At 36.3% G+C, this 19,593-nt stretch overlaps 1 protein-coding gene across 8 annotated transcripts in view; it reads right to left on the bottom strand.

Annotated features, from left to right (window-relative positions):
- The window catches only part of CCDC88A (coiled-coil domain containing 88A), a 124,624-nt gene that overhangs the window by 83,490 nt on the left and 21,541 nt on the right, over positions 1–19,593 (bottom strand). For all 8 annotated transcript variants that reach the window (XM_032292094.1, XM_032292095.1, XM_032292099.1 and 5 more), the window contains exons 3-4: positions 10,226–10,334; positions 2,456–2,525 (exon numbers count right to left, since the gene is read on the bottom strand). In XM_032292094.1, coding sequence (XP_032147985.1) covers positions 2,456–2,525; positions 10,226–10,334 — 179 coding nt within the window. The remainder of the gene's footprint in view (positions 1–2,455; positions 2,526–10,225; positions 10,335–19,593) is intronic.

The raw sequence follows: 19,593 nt of genomic DNA, 5'->3' as shown, positions 1-19,593 counted from the left end.
GATAAAGAGGTTTCAAGGCTCTGTGCAATAAGTATGCTAACTATGAATCTACTCCTTTTCCATAAATGATTGTACTATACCAGACTAACAAATCAAGAACCTATCAAATCAGGTTGATATAGGGACATGCCACAAAAGCAGCCAAAATGGCTCCTAATAGGTCTGGCTCCTTTTAGGCCTATTAGCGTTTTCTTACTTAAAACACAGATCTTATGATTCATCTTCCTATCAAATTTAAATCATTTTCCACTGTGCATGTTCATGAAGATCAGAATCTTAAATGTCTATTACAGTGAGGCTGTTCAAATAAATGTATATAACAAGCCAGGTAAAAGCTAACACTCTATAACATAAATGGAGAGAATATTCCCTATCCAAAAGCATTCAATTAAGATTTTCTTAAAATATTCAGCTGGAAAAAAAAATCACTTCTTTGGGCCAGGTTTTTACTACTAGGCAAATCTGTCTATGAAAAAGTCCCAATCTTCTTATCAGACATTTCCTTCTACTCTTGATGAAACAACCCACTTTCTAGCTACACTGAGCCACATTAATCACCATTCCTCTCAAGTATGCATACATACACACTCCTCTGCCTTAACTAACACTGCTCCCTCTGCCTGTCCTCCTTCCCCAACCTCCTCATCCCCCTAGTGAACTGCTTGCTAATCACAATCCTAGGCACAGTTCTTATCATCTCTGTGTAGTCCTCCCTGACCCAATCATCAATGGTCCCCAACCCTCACTTATATGCCAACTTTAAGAATAATTAATGGCTCCATATTTTATATGCCAGAACATCTGGAACATATTTTTACTTCATGCTAACTTTTACATAATTTCTGCATAATCTGTGTATCCCTCACCAAACCAGAAGAGCCTTCAGAACATAGACTATTTCCACTCCTGGTCCCTGTAACTTGGTAGGTACTTACCAAATGCATGTAGGATGGAAAACAACTCCATCCTATATGAGGTTTTTTTTTTTTTTTCATTTTTAAATTTATATAATCAAATCCCAGAGTATCTCTAAAAACTATCTAAGCTCTTAATTCACCCCATCTAATTAATAGTTTCCTCTATAAAAATAGCTACTGGATTTAAGTTTTTATTTGGTTTTGTTTTGACTGAGAGGGGGTATGAGCTGAAGAAAACACACTTAATTTGGATAACCTGTAAAGATAAGTCCACTGATGAAACTGTTAGGTAGCTGTTAATTTCCCCAACTGTTCAAAAATTACAATTCTAAAATATTACACTTAAAATCTGGTAAAGGGCAGAATATTTTGAAGAAAAAATTTAAATGATCTAAGAAACTGCCTCGGCTGGGTGTGGTGGCTCAGACCTGTAATCCTAGCACTTTGGGAGGCCAAGGCAGGCAGATCACGAGGTCAGGAGATCGAGACCATCCTGGCCAACATGGTGAAACCCTGTCACTATTAAAAATACAAAAATTAGGCAGGTGTGGTGGCACGTGGCTGTAGTCGTGGCTACTCAGGAGGCTGAGGCAGGAGAATTGCTGGAATCCGGGAGAGGAAGACTGCAGTGAGTGGAGATCATGCCACTGCATTCCAGCCTGGGCAACAGAGCGAGACTCTTGTCTCAAAAAAAAAAAAAAAAAAAAAAAAAGAAAAGAAAGAAAGAAAAATAAAAAAGAAGGAAATTGCCTCTTTTCTTTCCATTCAGAAGAAGTTTAATATAAACTAAAACACATCAGACCAGGTGTGGTGGCTCATGCCTGTAATCCCAGCACTTTGGGAGACCGAGGCAGGAACATCACTTCAGGTCAGGAGTTCAAGACCAGTCTGGCCAACATGGTAAAAACCTGTCTCTACTAAAAATACAGAAATTAGCTGGGCGTGGTGGCCATGCCTGCAGTTCCGGCTACTCGGGAGGCTGAGGCAGGAGAATCACTGGAACCTAGGAGGCGGAGATTGCAGTGAGCCGAGATCCTACCATTGCACTCTAGCCTGGGCAACAAGAGCAAAACTGCATCTCCAAAATAAATAAGTAAATAAATAAGTAAATTATATCAATCAGAAAAACTTAAGATTCAACAATTTTGGCAATGTTAGATACTATATGAATAGAAATCCGGAAATTATTTCAAAATCATTTCTTTTCTAAGGTAATATTCCTTTAAGTTTATAACTATATCATCTTCTATACTTCTCTATAATGAGACACTAAAAATCATCACAGAAAAGTATCTGTTTGGTATAGTAGAAAAAACACTGAATTTAATGTAAAATTTATCTCTGGGCTTACCTACAACTTAAAAACATCCTAAGCTTGTCTCTTTCTATAAAATGGAACATGACCTCCAACTTCTACAGTTGTAAAAAAAAATCTAGTGAGTTAATGTAAACAAGCAAGCTTTTAGTAAAAAATAAACACCACAGTATTACACCAAGATTAGACATTACTATCACATTACGTTAATTTTAATACTTACCAGAAAAGGGATTTTTGCCAATGATTAAGACATTTGGCAACGACATCATGATTAATTGCTGCAAAGTCTCCTGTGAAAAGATATCCAATACTTGTTATATGGATAATGCTAACTAGGCAATTATTCATCAAGCTGTAACTTATGATTTGTACATTCTTCTGTAGGTGTGCTATACTGCAATTAAAACAAACATATATGAAAAAAGTTATATATGGTCTTAAATTATAATACCAGATAGGCTTAAGTTAATAATACATCAGGCTGGGTACAGTGGCTCACACCTGTAATCCTAACACTTTGGAAGGCCAGGGTAGGAGGATCACTTGAGACCAGGCTGGGCAACATAGTGAGACCTTCGTCTCTACACACACACAAACAATAATAAAGTTTTTAAAATATCAGATATCTCCAAATTAAAGCATCCAAGTCAAAATGGTCTAATATTTATTATTTGGAAATCTGAAGTTTTAGGTGCTAGAAATATAAGAAACATCCTCAATAAAAATCAAGCAAAATTAAGAAACATTCCTCAATAAAAGTTGGAGCATGTGTGCTTTTTGTTCCTGTTAGTTCTTGCTGAGGAAACTAAAAATATATCATACAAATTTATGAGTACTGTCACTGTACACATATGTATATATACACACATATATACATATACATATATATATATATACACACACATATACATATATATATATGTTTTTTTAAAATTTTCTTGAGATGGAGTCTCACTCTGTCACCCAGGCTGGAGTGAAATGGTGTGATCTCAACTCACTGCAACCTCCGCCTCCCAGATTCAAGCCATTCTCCTGCCTCAGCCTCCTGAGTAACTGTGACCACAGGTGTCCACCACCATGCCTGGCTAAATTTTGTATTTTTAGTAGATACAGGGTTTCACCATGTTGCCCAGGCTGGTCTTGAACTCCTGACCTCAAGTGATCCACCCACCTCGACCTCCCAAAGTGTTGGAATTACAGGCATGAGCCACTGCACCTGGCCATATTTTTAATATAATGAGAGAGCTATATTTTTAAAATGTCAATTGATATTAAAATTTAAAAACCTAACTGCTTTATTAAAAATGCTATTTAATGATCATTTCATGAAAGCCAGTTCCTCCTCAGTGAACCATTATTTCTCTCTTCTATAATAGATGTTTAACTTCAGTAAAAGTTTAGTGGTAAGAAGGTATGTAGATTCTGAAGGTATAAGGTGATTCAGAAAGAACTGAATGCTTTCAAATTCTTCAATTTAGGTAATACATAAAGTATGCACCTTCTGTTTATACCACCTCTTCCCTGAAGAAATGAAGAAATACATTGTGTCTGTCATTACAACCACTGACACTGATGATACGCAAAGGGTCTGGGATGAATTAGACTACAGGATAGATAGATGCCATGTGATAATTACTGAATCTTTGCAATATTAAGGAATAACTATGACAGATTCTTTATAAACTGACATGTTCAGATACAACTAGTTACTGAGGAATGTTTTTGAAAGTATTCAACTCTTTTTGAATCCTTTATTTAACTTGGTACTATGATAATAAAGCAAATAACCTTGAAAAATAACTGAAAAATTAACTCGTACTGCTTTTTTAAAATTTCTAATTCTAGATCCACTAAGAGCACTTACCGATGGTCAGAGGGTGGCATGACACCAGATGCTAATTAGAATTCACCTCTTATCTATAATTCTTTATGGATACATCCAAGAAAGTTTCAAAAATTTCCTTGGCGTATTAGCTCTTTAAAAAACTATTGCCAAAATATGACTGCATTTAAAGAAAAGTACTTACTTGATATATGCGTCATGTTAGAATAACAAATATCAAAAATTGCTAAAATCACTTACTCCATGAATGATATGGAGTTTGGATATTTAATGAATTAGTGTTCTAGTTAAAATCAAGTTATCTTAAGAAAGAATATGCTATAGCTATGTGTGTAACAGCTAAATGGACTTAAAGGAACAGATTTCCACTTCAGTTTTTTTTTTTTTTTTTTTTTTTTTTTTTTTTTTTTTGAGACAGAGTCTTGCTTTGTCACCCAGGCTGAAGTGCAGTGGCTCGATATCAGCTCACCGTAACCTCTGCCTCCCAGGTGCAAGTAATTCTCTGCCTTAGCCTCCCAAGTAGCTGGGATTACAGGCGCCTACCACCATGCCCAGCTAAATTTTTTTGGTATTTTTAGTAGAGACAGGGTTTCACCAACTTAGCCAGGTGAGTCTTGAATTCTTAACCTTGTGATCCACCCACCTCGGCCTCCCAAAATGCTGGGATTACAACAAGGCTGAGCCACTGTGCCTGGCCACTTCATTTGAATTTTTAGATTCCTTGCCTTGAAGCAAAATTATAAGGACTGTCACTGCAGTTGTTTTTTGTTTGTTTGTTTTTTTGTTTTTGAGACAGGTTCTTATTCTAGTCACCAGGCGGAAGTGCAGTGGTTCCAACACAGCTCATTGCAGCCTCAACCTCCCAGGCTCAAGCGATCCACCTGCCTCATTTGTTTTTATTATTTTTTTTGTAGAGACAAGGTCTCACTATGTTGCCAAAGCCAGTCTTGAACTCCTGGACTCAAACGATCTCCTGCCTCTGCCTCCCAAAGTGCTGGGATTACAGGCATAGGCCACCTTGCCCAGCCAGATATATTTTTTTTCTTTTTTGCTATGGATCAAGTGATTATTTGAAAAGATCTGAACTGCCACTTAACCATAATGAAGTATATGTTTGGTAAACTTTCTGATAATCTAATGTTATCACTTATCTCTCTCATGACCTCTCATATTACTACTTCATTGGTCTTACATTACTTATCACAACAGAAATTATTTAGTTTTTTACTTGCCTATTATTCCTCTACTAGTACCATAGTTCCATGAAAATAGGGACATGGTATGTCCTATGCACCAAAGCAGCCCCAGTACCAGGTAGAATGTTTGGCATTCAAGAAATGGAGAGGGAAAATGTGAACATTAGAATTTGTACTGAGCTTTTACAGATTCTAAATCATAAAAATGAAAAAAAAAAAAGCGCACTGACCTTTAAATTTACCTATCATTACTGAAAAGATAAAATGAAATAATCGTCCCCCAACAATCATTTGAGGGTATTCTGTCAATTTGCTTTTCTCCCTGAGAATCGTCTTTACAAGATGACCTTGATGCCTACCAACCTATAAAAAAATTTTTTTTCAAAGATACACTTTTGAATTTTAACTTACCCAAATTCACCTTCCCCTTTATGAGTCAGAACAATCAAAATGTACTAAAATGGTCAGGCACAGTGGCTCACATCTATAATCCCAGCATTTTCGGAGGCTGAGGTGGGAGGATCATCTACGTTGAGGAGTTCAAGAGCAGCCTGGCCAACATGGCAAAACCCCATCTCTACTAAAAATACAAAAAAATTAGCCAGGCATGGTGGCAGGTGCCAGTAATCCCAGATAGTCAGAAGCCAGAGGCAGAAGAATCGCTTGAACCCGGGAGGCAGAGGCTGCAGGGAGTAAAGATAGCGCTACTGCACTCCAGCCTGGGTGACAGAGCGAGGCTTTGTCTTAAAAAAAGAAAAAAAAAAAAAGGTACTAAAATATTTAACCTTAAATACATCTTCTCAGGGGCATATGACATACAAAAAAATTTAACAGTTCTATACAGCCTTTCCCCCAAAATCTAAATTTTCTAAGAGAAAATAATATAAGCGCTGATGAGAACTCCATTGATTTGGACGTATTAACTTGCAATGTGTCATATATTAAACCAGACCCTCTCTAATATAAAGAGAATAAAAAATTATTTCAGTAAGCCAATTAACTATATATATAAAATGTCTGACCCATTTCTGAAGACAATTTAAAATAGTGGTTGGTGTGAACATAATTGTGTTCAAGAGTGCAGTGAGCTATGAGCTATGACTGTGTTACTGCACTCCAACATGAGCAACAATACCGGACCCCATCTCAAAAAATAAATAAATACAGCATAGTGACACACACATGTAGTCCCAGCTACTTGAGAGCCTGAGGTGGGATGACCGCCTGAGCCCAGGAGATCTTGGGCTACAACGAGCTGTGACTGCACCACTGCATCTTAGCCTAGGCAACAAAGTGAGACCTTGTTTCAATCAATCAATAAAAAATGTAAACAAATAAATACATAATTTATAAACGCATAAAGAAAAACAAAATCTAGGTGGAGGCAGATGTTGCAGTGAGCCGAGACTGCACCACTGCACTCCAGCCTGGATGACAAAGTGAGACTCTGTCTCAAAAAAGAAAAAAAAATCCAGAAGTATATATATTTGGGTGATAACAGTGGTAATTTCTTGGCATTGAAACTGTATTATCGTTTTTCTAATTTTCTACACTCAACAATATTGCTTCTATATAAACTTGCTTAAATATATATATATATATATATATATATACATATTTCACATAAACTTGCTTAAATATATACATATTTTTAGACAGAGTCTCGCTCTGTCGCTCAGGCTGAAGTGTAGTTGCATGATCTCTGCTCACTACCTTCTAACTCCCAGGTTCAAGCAATTCTTGTGCCTCAGCCTCCCAAGTTGCTGGGGCTACAGACATGCACTACCATATCCAGCTCATTTTATTTTTGTATTTTTAGTAGAGGCAGGGTTTCACCATGTTGGTCAGGCTGGTTTGGAACTCCAGACCTCAAGTAATCCACCCATCCTGGCCTCCCAAAGTGCTGGAATTACAGGCAAGAGCCACTGCATCCGGCCAAACTTGCTTAAAATAAAGGTGGTTCAGGGTTGGTTGCACAAAAGGAGAGGAATCCATGACTTGAACACAAAGAATTCCCACAAAGTCCCGCCCCAAAATATGAGCTCACAATTAAAACACACACATCACTGCCACCCCTGCCACGGCCACCACTACTATCACCACAACAAGAAACAGAAAGCAGAAAACAAAGAACAGATTCAGATCTGCACATATTTCAGATTTTTGAATTATCAGATATGAAATCTAAAATAGAGAAAATTTAAATATCTGAAGAAATAAAGGAAAGAGTTAAGAAAATGATTAATGGACAAAATGAAAAGGCAATGTAAAAAGAACCAAATAAAACTTCCAGAAATGAAAGATATCATCAACGTGTTAAACAGAAGATTTGACACAAATAAGGAGCAAATTAGTAAATTAGAGAGTTCTGAAAACAACACTTGGAATGCAGCACAAGCTTAATAAATAAAAGTTTAATAAGCAAGAAAAAGAATAACAAAGTCTAATATGTATCAATAGAAATATGTGAACTATATAGGATTGGTAGAATAGAAAAGAGAAAATATTAGAAGAGTAAATACTAAAAGCAGCTTGCAGAGAAAAAAAACAGCTTAGCTGGGCATGGTGGCACATGCCTGCAATCCCAGGTTCAAGACCAGCCTAGGCAACATGGTGAGACTCTGTCACTATTTTATTTATTCAATTTTTTAAAATTTATATCTGCATACCTTGGCCTCCCAAAGTACTGGGATTACAGGCGTGAGCCACTGCGCCCAGCCTTCTATCTCTATTTTAAAAATAAACAAACAAAAAACTATCTTTCAAAAACGAGTGAAATAAAGGCATTTTCAGACAAATATTCTCAAAGAAAAACATGCAGCTTGATCTAAAGAAACAGGGCTGGGCACAGTGGCTCACACTTGTAATCCTAGCAGTTTGGGAGACTGAAGCGAGTGGATCATACCAGATTAGGAGTTCGAGACCAGCCTGGCCAACATGGTGAAACCCAGCCTCTACTAAAAATACAAAAAAATTGGCCAAGTGTGGTAGTGGGCACCTGTAATCCCAGCTACTTAGGAGGCTGAGACAGGATAATTGGTGGAACCCAGGAGACGGAAGTTACAGTGAGCTGAGATCGTGCCACTGCCTCCAGCCTGGCCAACACAGCGAGACTCCATCTCAAAAAAATAATAATAAAGAAACTGTTTTTTATTTAACAGTACTTCTCAATATTTAATGTGTAAAGAAAAAGCCCTAAAATACAAGACAAGAAGATCTTAAAAGTCATAAAAGAGAATGACCAGAATTAAAACATTATAAAGTCATAGCACTATTCCACAAAAGGGTAAAGATATTAATTTTGGCCTTTCCTATGTTTCGGTATAAAATGTATAATTTCAAAAGTCACCTCTGTAAAAATAGGAAGAGTAAAAAAATTTTAAGCCAGTAGAAAGGAAAAACATGTAGAAATAATTATTGATAGACCGGGCACAGTGGCTCATGCCTATAATCCCAGCACTATGGGAGGCTAAGGGAGGTGGATCACCTGAGGTCAGGAATTTGAGACCAGCCTGGGCAACATGGTGAAACCCCATCTCTACTGAAAACATAAAAATTAGCTGGACGTGGTGGTGCTTGCATATAGTCCCAGCTACTCAGGAGTCTGAGGCAGGAAAATCACTTGGACTCAGGAGGTGAAGGTTGCAGTGAGATGAGATCACACTATTGCAATCCAGCCTGGGTGACAGAATGAGGCTCCCATCTCAAAAAAAGAAAAAAAATAGGAAAAGAAACAATTGCTGATAAATAATCAAATTCTTCAGGAAGATTTAACAATTTTTTTGAGGGGAGGGGTGGGACGGAGTCCTGCGCTGTCACCAGTCTGGAGTACAGAAGTGCAATCTTAGCTCACTGCAATCTCTTCCTCCCAGGTTCAAGCGATTCACCTGCGTCAGCCTCCTGAGTAGCTGGGGCTATAGGTGTGTGCTATCACGCCCAGCTAATTTTTGTATTTTTAGTAGAGACGGGGTTTCACCATGTTGGCCAGGATGGTCTCGATCTCTTGACCTTGTGATATGCTTGCCTTGGCCTCCCAAAGTGCTGGGATTACAGGCAATTTTAAATTCATTTGCACCTAGTAACAGTTTCAAAGTCTATAAAATAAAATTTGATAAATTCATCATTATATGGCACAGTTCAAATCCTCTTTCTCAGTAACTAATGGCTCAAAAGACAAATCAATAAGGCTATAAAAGATTTGAACAATACAATTAACAAACAAGGTTGCTATAACTCTGCACCCAAACAATTAGAGAATACGTATCTTTTTCAAGCACACACAGAACTTTAAAGAAAACTGACAACAACATACTAGACCAAGCTAAGTAATTCTTATCAAATATCAAAGAATCAGTATAATACAAACCACATTCTTTGACCAAAAGAAAACCACCAAAAGGTTACCTGAAAAATACCATGCTCAAAAATTTAAAAGTATACTTCTAAGTAACTTATAAGTGAAATAAATCATAGCAGAAATAAGAAAATGTGCAGAAATAATCATCTTTTAAAACACATCATACCAAAATTTATGCAATACAGATATAGCAATTCTTAGAGGTATACTGAAAGCCTCAACAATGTTCATATTTAAAAACTAAAATATGCATCCAATTTAGATATTTTCCAAAAAATGGAAATACACTTTTCAAAGGCACAATTCAAGAAAGCTAACAACAAAATATTACACTATGCAGGTTCTCAGGAAACTGGGAACTGACTTTTAAAACAGATAAAATACAGTAATAATCTGTAATATTAGAAAATTATTAAGTGCTTACTTAAGCCTTTAACATTCATAAGAAATAAACTATCTTATTTCCTACTCTAATGTTAGTAAATAGATCAGAATCTGGCATACAATAAACACTTAAATATTTGTTAGATGATATTAAATAATACAAAAATGTAAGTAGTATTAAAACCCCAGATTTTTAAAAAGGGCACTTACCTGGTAGTAAAATTTTATCTGTCTCACCAAAATGGATAGATTATGCATTCTAAGGGAGGCATCATTATTGACTTTTTTGTTTACTCTCTGACTCTCCAATTTAGGATTACTGTAAGAAATTAAAAAATACTTTAAAATTACATAAAACACTATTATCAACCTATACATAATCAAAATTAATCATATAATACTTTTTTACTTAAATAAATTGTGTGCTCATCTGCATTAACAGAGATGGTCCAAAAGGGCAGATTATTACTTTGACATGTATTCCATACTTCTAATTAATATAAATGCAACTGATACTCCTAAAGCAAGAACAAAATTAATTTCGAACATAAGTCAGATATTGCCTTTCATTCTCATTTAGCCACTCCACACTCCTGGGATGAATAACTTCCTATTTCCTTTGAATATACAGTTCTATCACACAAAAAAATCAATTTAAAATATGGGCTAATAACCAATAAATGTCATTTCTCCTCACTGAGTAGTAGGGATTACATTTGAAAAGGCAATGTCCCAGAGAAATTCAAGAATAAAGTGGATGACACAGGTTAGTATTTTTATCTTGGGTAAAGTTACAGATTCAACGAACACTAAGGGCTCAATAATCCTGAGGCAGCAGAAAATGCAGAAGAAAAATAGTCAAGCCATCCCTAGTTAAGAATGGGAAATTGTGGCACCTCCACACAAGGATGGAGAAAAGTCAAGAAATTGACACCCACCCAAAATACAAACTGAATAGAAACACCTCATTCTTTAATCTGTTTTCTTTTTACACAGTCCATTACACTCCTAACCCCTTCAGTTCCTTCCCTAAACAGATTAGACTCTATGGTGCTTTATTTCAGCAATTCTCAAACTTTTAAGTCTCAAGACCCCTTTGTAATCTTAATTGATAACTCCAAACAATTTTTGATTTTGTGGGCTATATTTAATATTTACTGTGTCAGAAATAAAGATGGAGGTAGGGCATGGTGGCTCATGCCTGTAACCCAGTGCTTTGGGAGGCTGAAGTGGATAGATCGCCTGAAGTCAGGAGTTCAAGACAGTCCTGGCCAACATGACGAAACCCTGTCTCTACTAAAAATACAAAAATTAGCTGGGTGTGGTGGCAGGCGCCTGTAGTCCCTGCCACAGCTATTTTGGAGGCTGAGGCAGGAGAAACGCTGGAACCCAGGAGGCGGAGGTTGCAGTCAGCTAAGATCGAACCACTGCACTCCAGCATGGGGTACAGGGGGACAATCCGTCTCGAAAAGAAAAAAAAAAAGAAATACAGAAAATTTCAAAGTTATTTATTTATTAACTCACTGTAACAAAATAATAAAACCATTACAGGCTAACAAAAACCAAACAAAAAGAACTTAGAAAACTGAGTGGTATTGCTTTACTATTTCTGCATCTCTTTAATGTGTAGTTTAACTTTTACAAAACAGATTCTTTGCTTCTGCATTTAATCCATTGTTTAGTATTTTGGTTCAAGTATATGAAGACATTTCATCCTCACATGTAGTTAGTAGTGGGAAGACCCTAGGGACCCTCAAAAGGATCCTCCATCCATACTGAGAACCACTGCTTCAACTATTTGTTTGCCGCCACTCCCAATATCTTGATCTTTTGTCCTTTGACCACACCCCCACATTCTTAATCCCCAACCTTGGATCAATTCAACCATTTACACTGAGATTGCTCAAGGGACTAGTTGAGAAAACAATGCAATCAAACTAAGCTATTAATAAGTAGGAAGAAGTAGCTATTACAAAATGGGGGAAGATGCATTCTCACCATTAAAAAAACTAGAAAACTGGACAAAACATGAAAATACTGTTTTCTGACTGAACAGCAGGTCTGCAAGACTGGATTCTCTCTAGTAAGGCAGTGAGGTGCTTTCCAGAATAAGGTACAGGAAAATGGGTAGCCCAAGTCTTGTTGAACTTGAGGAGATAATGCTGGAGTTCATGGATGCTGAACTGACTGACACATTCAGAAAAGAATACCAGAGAAAAGGAAGCTACACTAACAAAGCGCTCCAAAAAGCTGCCTTTAAGATTTTGCCTTTGGCTTTGCACACGCATGGATGTGGTGGTTCATGCCTATAATCTCAGCACTTTGGGAAGCTAAAGCAGGAGGAATGCCTGAGGCCAAGAATTCAAGACCAGCCTGGGCAATATAGTGAGACCCTATCTCGAAAACAAAACAAAAAAACAACAAGATTTTGGCTGAATATTAAATTGTGCATGCATACCCTAAAACTCCACAAGACTAAGCAGAGATTAAATACAAGAAAGCTGTAAGCTAAACAATTCTCAAAGCTCACAATGTACAGAGAGAAATTTGAGTTCCGGCAAGCAGAGTAGAGTAGAGACCTTAATGAACATCCAGAACATACAGCAGAGACTGCAGAAGAGTCATGGGTCTTAGGAGGACTAAATCAGTAGCCGAGTAAAAGCTATTCAAGAACCCCACCACCAACAAAACAAGCCTTGAAAGGATCACACTGATTGCAAGTAACTTGACAAACTGCCAAAACAAAGTTTGTCATTCTAAAAGGACAAAGTCCAGATACTCCAAAATGTAATCATTACAATGTCCTCCATACAATAAAAAATTAATAGACTCAAAAGATCAGAAAAATGTGATCCATAACCAGGAAAGAAAATGGAAACAGTAAACAGAAACAGACCAAGAAATGAAAAAGATCATGGAAATAACAGACAAGGACTTTAAAACAGCTATTATAAACCTACTAAAAGATTTAAAGAAAAACGTGAACATTAAGTAGAAAGAAATGTAAATTATATTTTCAAAACTCAAATGGGACTTCTAAAGCTGCAAAATACAACTCCCTGAAATGAAAAATTCACTGCACAAGCTTAACAATGAATTAGACACTGTATAGCAAACAATTAGTGAATTTGAAGACATTACAATAAAAACAATCCAAAGAAGCATGGAGAGAAGAAAAAAAGTTGAAATGAATAAACAGAGACTAAATGATCTATGGGGCAATATTAAACATACATTACTACATAGTCCAATGTTAAGAATCCATTCCCGTTTCCCTACTTGTCCCAATAATGAATGGATGTCCTTTACAGAAAATAGATCCAGTTGAAAATAACACTTAGCATTTGCTAGCCTGAACTGCAATCTTTAATCTCTTTCAGGCTGAAGGCTTCTCAGTCTTTTGTTGATGTATATGAACCAGACACTTTAGAAGGGTTATAGGCCACTTACTTCATAGAATTACTTTCAACTGGGTTTGTCTGATAAGACTGTGTTGACTCATAATTAAGTTCAGGTTATATATCCTTAACAGGAAAAACACAGAGGAGATGCTGTGTTCTTCTCAATGCATCCTATTAATATATAGGCCTGGCTTGTTTCTGTGTTCTCTAGTATGTTTCACTCGTCTATCTATATATTCCCATGGCAACAGCACCATCTTAACAACTATAGTTCATTACATCTTGATATATACTAGGGCAAGACGCCCTGGCTAAATTGCTTTTTTTCAAGTTTATCCTAACTATTATGATCTCAGTTCTACTAAGCCCCTTTCTTTTGTTGTTTTATCTACCCTGTCTTCGTTAATCAACACAGTGCTCTTTTCTATCATTTTAGGATATTTATAAGGTTCTATGAGAAACCTTGTTGGGATTTATTGATATCAGTAATATCAATTTGATTAAAAACTGGCAAGTAATTTCCATCAGTAAAATTTTATAATTTCCCCACAAAAGTCTTATACATTGAAGATTTTTTTTCTTACTTGGGTAAGAAAGTTTTTGTGAAATGGATTTTTTTTTTCTATTGCATTGCCTACTGGTTCTATTGTATAACAGGAAAACTACAGAGTTTTGTTTTTTGTTGTTTTTGACACAGAGCCTCACTCTGTCGCCCAGGCTGGAATGCAGTGGCATAATTTCAGCTCACTGAAACCTCTGCCTTCCAGGTTCAGGTGATTCTCATGTCTCAGCCTCCAGAGTAGCTGGGACTACAGGCATGTGCCACCATGCCCAGCTAATGTTTTTATGTGTTTTTAGTAGAGATGGGGTTTCACTATACTGGCCAGGCCGGTCTTGGCCTCCTGACCTCAAGTGATATACCTATCTTGGTCTCCCAAAGTGCTGGGATTACAGGTGTGAGCCGCTGTGCCCAGCCGAAACTACAGAGTTTTTGAATGCTAAATTTCTAATTAACCACCTTTCAAAACTTAAGTTTACATGGCCATATTCTTGGTTTTTCTAGGTTAAAAAAAAAAATCACACCATCAGTAAATGACAGTTTATTTCTACCTTTCCAATCTTGCATTACATTTCTATTTCTTTACTTATTGTATTAACAAATAAAAATAGAGACAACAGATATCCTTATTTTACTGTTCTGTATGTAACAGAATGACATTTAATGTTTCACCATTAATGCATGATGTTTACTGTAATTTTCTGATAGGTACCATCTATCAGGCTCAGTTCCCTTTCATTTCTGTTTAACGTCTGAATAGGTGCTCAACTTTATCCAGTATTATAATTTATTTATTTATTTATTTTGAAGACAGAGTCTCCTTCTGTTGCCCAGGCTGAGGAACAGTGCCTTGATCATAGCTTAGTGCAGCCTTGAACTTGTAAGCTCAAGCAATCCTTCTTAGTCTTCCAAGTAGTTGGAACTACAGATGTGCACCACCATGCCCAGCTAACTTTTAAAAAAAAGTTTTGTTTTGTTTTTTGTGATACAGTCTCATTCTGTCACCTAGGCTGGAGTGCAGTGGTGCAACCTCCACTCACCGCGACCTCTGCCTCCTAGGCTCAAGCAATTCTTCTGCCTCACCCTCCTGAGTAACTAAGATTACAGATGTGCGCCACAAGCCTGGCTAATTTTTGGATTTTTAGTAGAGACGGGGTTTCACCATGTTGGCCAGGCTGATCTCGAACTCCTGAACTCAAGTGAGCCACCCACCTCAGCCTCCCAAATTGCCGGGATTACAGGCATGAGCCACCGTGCTCAGCCTAAAAAAATGTTTTAGCTTCTCTATGTTGCTCAGGCTTGCCTCAAACTCCTAGCCTCAAGTGATCCTCCTGCCTCAGCCTTCTGGCTAGCTAGGATTTCAGGCACAAGCCACAGCACACCGTGCATATCCAGTTTTTCCCACATCTACTCCCATCTGATCCTTGTCCATTAATATGTTAATATAGTGAGTTACACTGTTACATCATTCTCAAAGTCCTAGACTATATACTCTCTCAGTTCCACCCTATGGTATAACTATTCCCCTTTATTTGCACATAACTGTCATAGGTCTTCCAGTACTTGGTCTTTTTGACGTCCAGTTTCTCACTAGATTCTAAGTTCCTTCACAAGGGGGACCATATCTTCTTATTCATGTTTTTATTTCTAAAACTCAGCATATTTCCTAACACAAATACTGTTTGAATAAATAAAAATAAGAGTAAACAAGACTAAGCATAGTGTTTTTTTAAACCACTGCTTTCTACTGAGAGTTATGAGCTGACATTCTCCAAGCTACTAACACAGTTGGCAGCCTGGTACTCTGTTGGAATAGGTACTCTCACTAAGGTGTATCTCAATACCTAGGCAACAATCCTGCAAGATCTGCACATGTACCCCAGGACTTAAAAGTAAAATAAAAAAAAAAAAAGAGAGAAGAAAATAAACAAACAAACAATTAGTTGAATAATAGAGTCCTAAAGTACAGTCTGGGATCTGCAGAACAAGGAAGAATATTAGTAAGGCAGGCTAAATCTGACCTGTCACTGATTTATGCTTATTGCAAGATAAACAGTAAAAAAATCAGAAGAGCCCAAGGCAAATGAGAGTTTAAATGGAAAAGTGAGTCTCTCAAGTAAAAGCATCAACCAGAACTAGCGACTTATAAAAACAAGTAGGCTATATTGTAGAAGTCAGATCACATGTCATGGCAAACAAAGACAAACAGCAGCACGGTCAAGAAGTCACAGTAAAACTAAAGGAAAAATCCTGTTTTATTTAGGCATCAACTCTGCCATCTTTGTCTTTTTTTCTTTTTTCTTGTCTGGTATCTTTTTTAGTCAGTAAACAAATACTCACTGAGTACCTACTGTACTGGCCATATCACTTAATGCATAAAAGCTCGGTCTAGTCAAGCTATCATTGTGGAGAAAAGTATACTTGTAATTGGGAGAACAGAGTAAGAACAACACCAGTAACAAAAAATTTAGTTATATTTACAGTAATATAAATTTCATTTGCAATCACTTTCAGTAAATACCTTTCCTCTCTAGCTTTCTTCTTTTATTTCTATTTTCTTTATTCTACATTTGAAACCCTTATATACCTCTCACCTATGTCTGTCTCCTAATTATACACTGACCACATTTAGACCCAGAGACACTTTAGAGATACCTGGTTTCACTGTAAATCAGAAAACCAAAGTTCAAACTAGCAATCTGCCTAGGATCCTAGAACTCTTTTACTCTCTTTTAGTTTTTCCTCTTACAGAATCATTCAAGAAAACAAAGAAAAGACTGACTTAAAAAAAAAAAAGTTTCAGCAATGTTTTTCCTAAAACCCAAGTGTACATCATATATCACTGTTTTACTGTATTGTTTGAGCATATTCCCAATTCGGTTTTTACAGTGGGTAATCAAACTAAAGATGATTAATTTCCTTCTCTCCTCCAGTTCACTGTGGTGATATTTTATTATAAACCTGGGTATTTAAATCTAACAATAAGTACTTAAGAAAAAAAAAATTTTTAAAGACGGAGTCTTGCTCTGTTGCCCAGGCTGGAGTGCTGTGGCATGATCTCGACTCAATGCCACCTCCGCCTCCTGGGTTCAAGCAATTCGTCTGCCTCAGCCTCCCAAGTAGTTGGGATTACAGGAGTCCACCACCACACCTGGCTAATCTTTGTATTTTTAGGAGAGACGGAGTTTCACCATGTAGATCAGTCTCATCTCGAACTCCTGGCCTTAAGTGATCCTCCCACTTTGGCCTCCCAAAGTGCTGGGATAACAGGCATAAGCCACCCTGCCCAGCCTAAGAAAATTTTATTATTAGAACTTAAAAATGGACATAAATTTTAAAGCTATATTATTTGTAGTGCAGGCTCATTACTCCATGACAATATACAATTTGGATTATACTAATCTGGATTATCAAAATACATAATTTGGATTATATCCATACTTTAGATGTATACTATTCTAATGAACACATGGTGGTATCATTCCTTTAATAAATTTTATAATGTAAATGCTATCTTTGTCCCTGACACAATGTTATCAAGTTTCTGCTTCCTTTAAAGTGATTTTTTTAAAATAAAGTGTTACTGTTTCTCCTTAAATTTTGTGTCTAACATTCCTCACATAATATCTTGAAATTTATTCACTTGTCAGGAAATTCTATAGTCTTTGCAGAAAGCTCTTTGAAGAATTAGCAAGTTTTCAGAACTTAGAATTTTGGTTTAATCAAAATCCTTTAAGAATTTTTTGGAAAAAAATTGATGTTTTATATTAAGTTTTTTTTAGACTTTGTGAAAGACTGTTTTTAACAAAATAATTCTGGGTATAAAAGGAAGGAATAATATAGTTATATACTAATGATATCAGATGAAATTTTAGAAATCTGAGGAAAAATGAAAGACACAATTTAAATACTTGACAGAAAAGTACTTCAACACCTAAAATTAACCTCACATTCAACAGGGATCTTAAAGACAGGGAAATAAAAATTTTCTATATCCCTTCACAAAACTGTGCTGCTTTGTGTCTATAAATCCATAAAATGAGTATATGGGATGTGAAGGGATTTCTGTGCTCTGGTTTGACTCTAGGAAAGCCAATAGAATAGTGGAGTTCTTGAACAGGCTTAATACCTAGGCTCTGCAAGCCTCTATCTGCAAATTCTACACTGCATCTATTCGAGAGTTTTTTTAGTATGAAAACAGAACTGAAAAGTTCCTCTTTATAATCATCAGACAATTATATCATAGTCTATTGCTATAAACTTTCTGTACTTAGAGCCCAGGATAACCATTAAGCACTTTTGGCACGGATCTAGAAAGCAATAAACTTCCCGTTATAAGGCTTAGGTTTCTCATTTGGTGTGTGCCCAATTTAAGTAAGGGTCATACTGACATATGTTAGGATCATGGAAAACAGGCCCTTTCACCCTAAGGATGTGATCTCTTTATGTGAAAGGTACTATGCTCAAGTCAAACTACCAAAAAAGTCCTAAGCTCCTGGGCTGGCAACAACAGCCCACACCTGTAATCCCAGCACTTTGGGAGGCCAAAGTAGGAGGACTGTTTAAGCCTAGAAGTCCAAGACCAGCCTGGACAACATAGTGAATCCCATGTCAATAAAAAAATAAAAATAAACAAATGAGGCAGGAGGATCACTTGAGCCCAGGAGTTCCAGGCTGCAGTGAGTGTGATTATACCATTACACTCTCTGGTATAACCACCTGGTGACAGAGCAAGACTCTGCAAAAAAAAAAAAAAAAAAAAAAAAAGGAAGGCAGGCAGGCCAGCCCTAAGCTCCACCTCTACCTCCATGAAAAACAGTTGAATCTTTAAGGATAATTTATAGAAAATTATGAAAATCAAGAGAATTGGTAGCTTCAGGAAAAATAATACCTGGCTTTGCGGTAAATATTATATAGTTATAATAATGTAAATACCGATGACTGATTTAAATAAACCTGTGATAACTATATTAGAAGGACAGGGTAAGAAGAAACACAGGAGCATAAAAAAGATAAAATCTTATCTACCACTATCAGGAAGTCAATAGATAATGTCTAAAAGGAATAAACCAAGAAATACCAGAATAAACATATTATCACTATATATGGGGCTAAATAACGAAGAAGTTGCTGTTAAAAAGTTTAAAAAGTTATCACTCTGGAGAGGTGAACTAAGATGTAAGAAAAAATACAGCAGAGAATTTTTTATTGTCACGGTGAACCTTTTGGTATTAATCTTTTAACCACATAAAACATTTTTTAAGTGTTTTTGTTGCTTCATGAAACCTATTTCATTTACTTCTAGAGAAAAATATTAATAATTGTGTTGGATTGTTACTTAGCTGAAGCACATTTAATAAAGCCATATCTGCCCAGAATTCAATGCCAGGAATTCAGAGTCATAAGACATTTGTGAGACTAAGCATAAACAATAAGAAAACAATATTTAAAATTTTTGCTATAAAAAAGGAATGCATCCTATATAAAGACAAAAAAAACTCTCACTCCTGTGTTGTTTTTTTTTTTTTTTTTTTTTTTTTTTGTTCTTTTCTTGGGGTTTAATCTTTTTTTTTTTTATTTTTAATAAAATAAAAAAACCTGAAAATAAATAAAAAAAA

The sequence above is a fragment of the Sapajus apella genome, unplaced genomic scaffold (assembly GCF_009761245.1).
Source record: "Sapajus apella isolate SASKATOON/1434 unplaced genomic scaffold, GSC_monkey_1.0 scaffold26, whole genome shotgun sequence".
NCBI lineage: Eukaryota > Metazoa > Chordata > Mammalia > Primates > Cebidae > Sapajus > Sapajus apella.
Note: the sequence above shows the minus strand (reverse complement) of the source record. Positions and strands in the feature narration are given on the sequence as shown.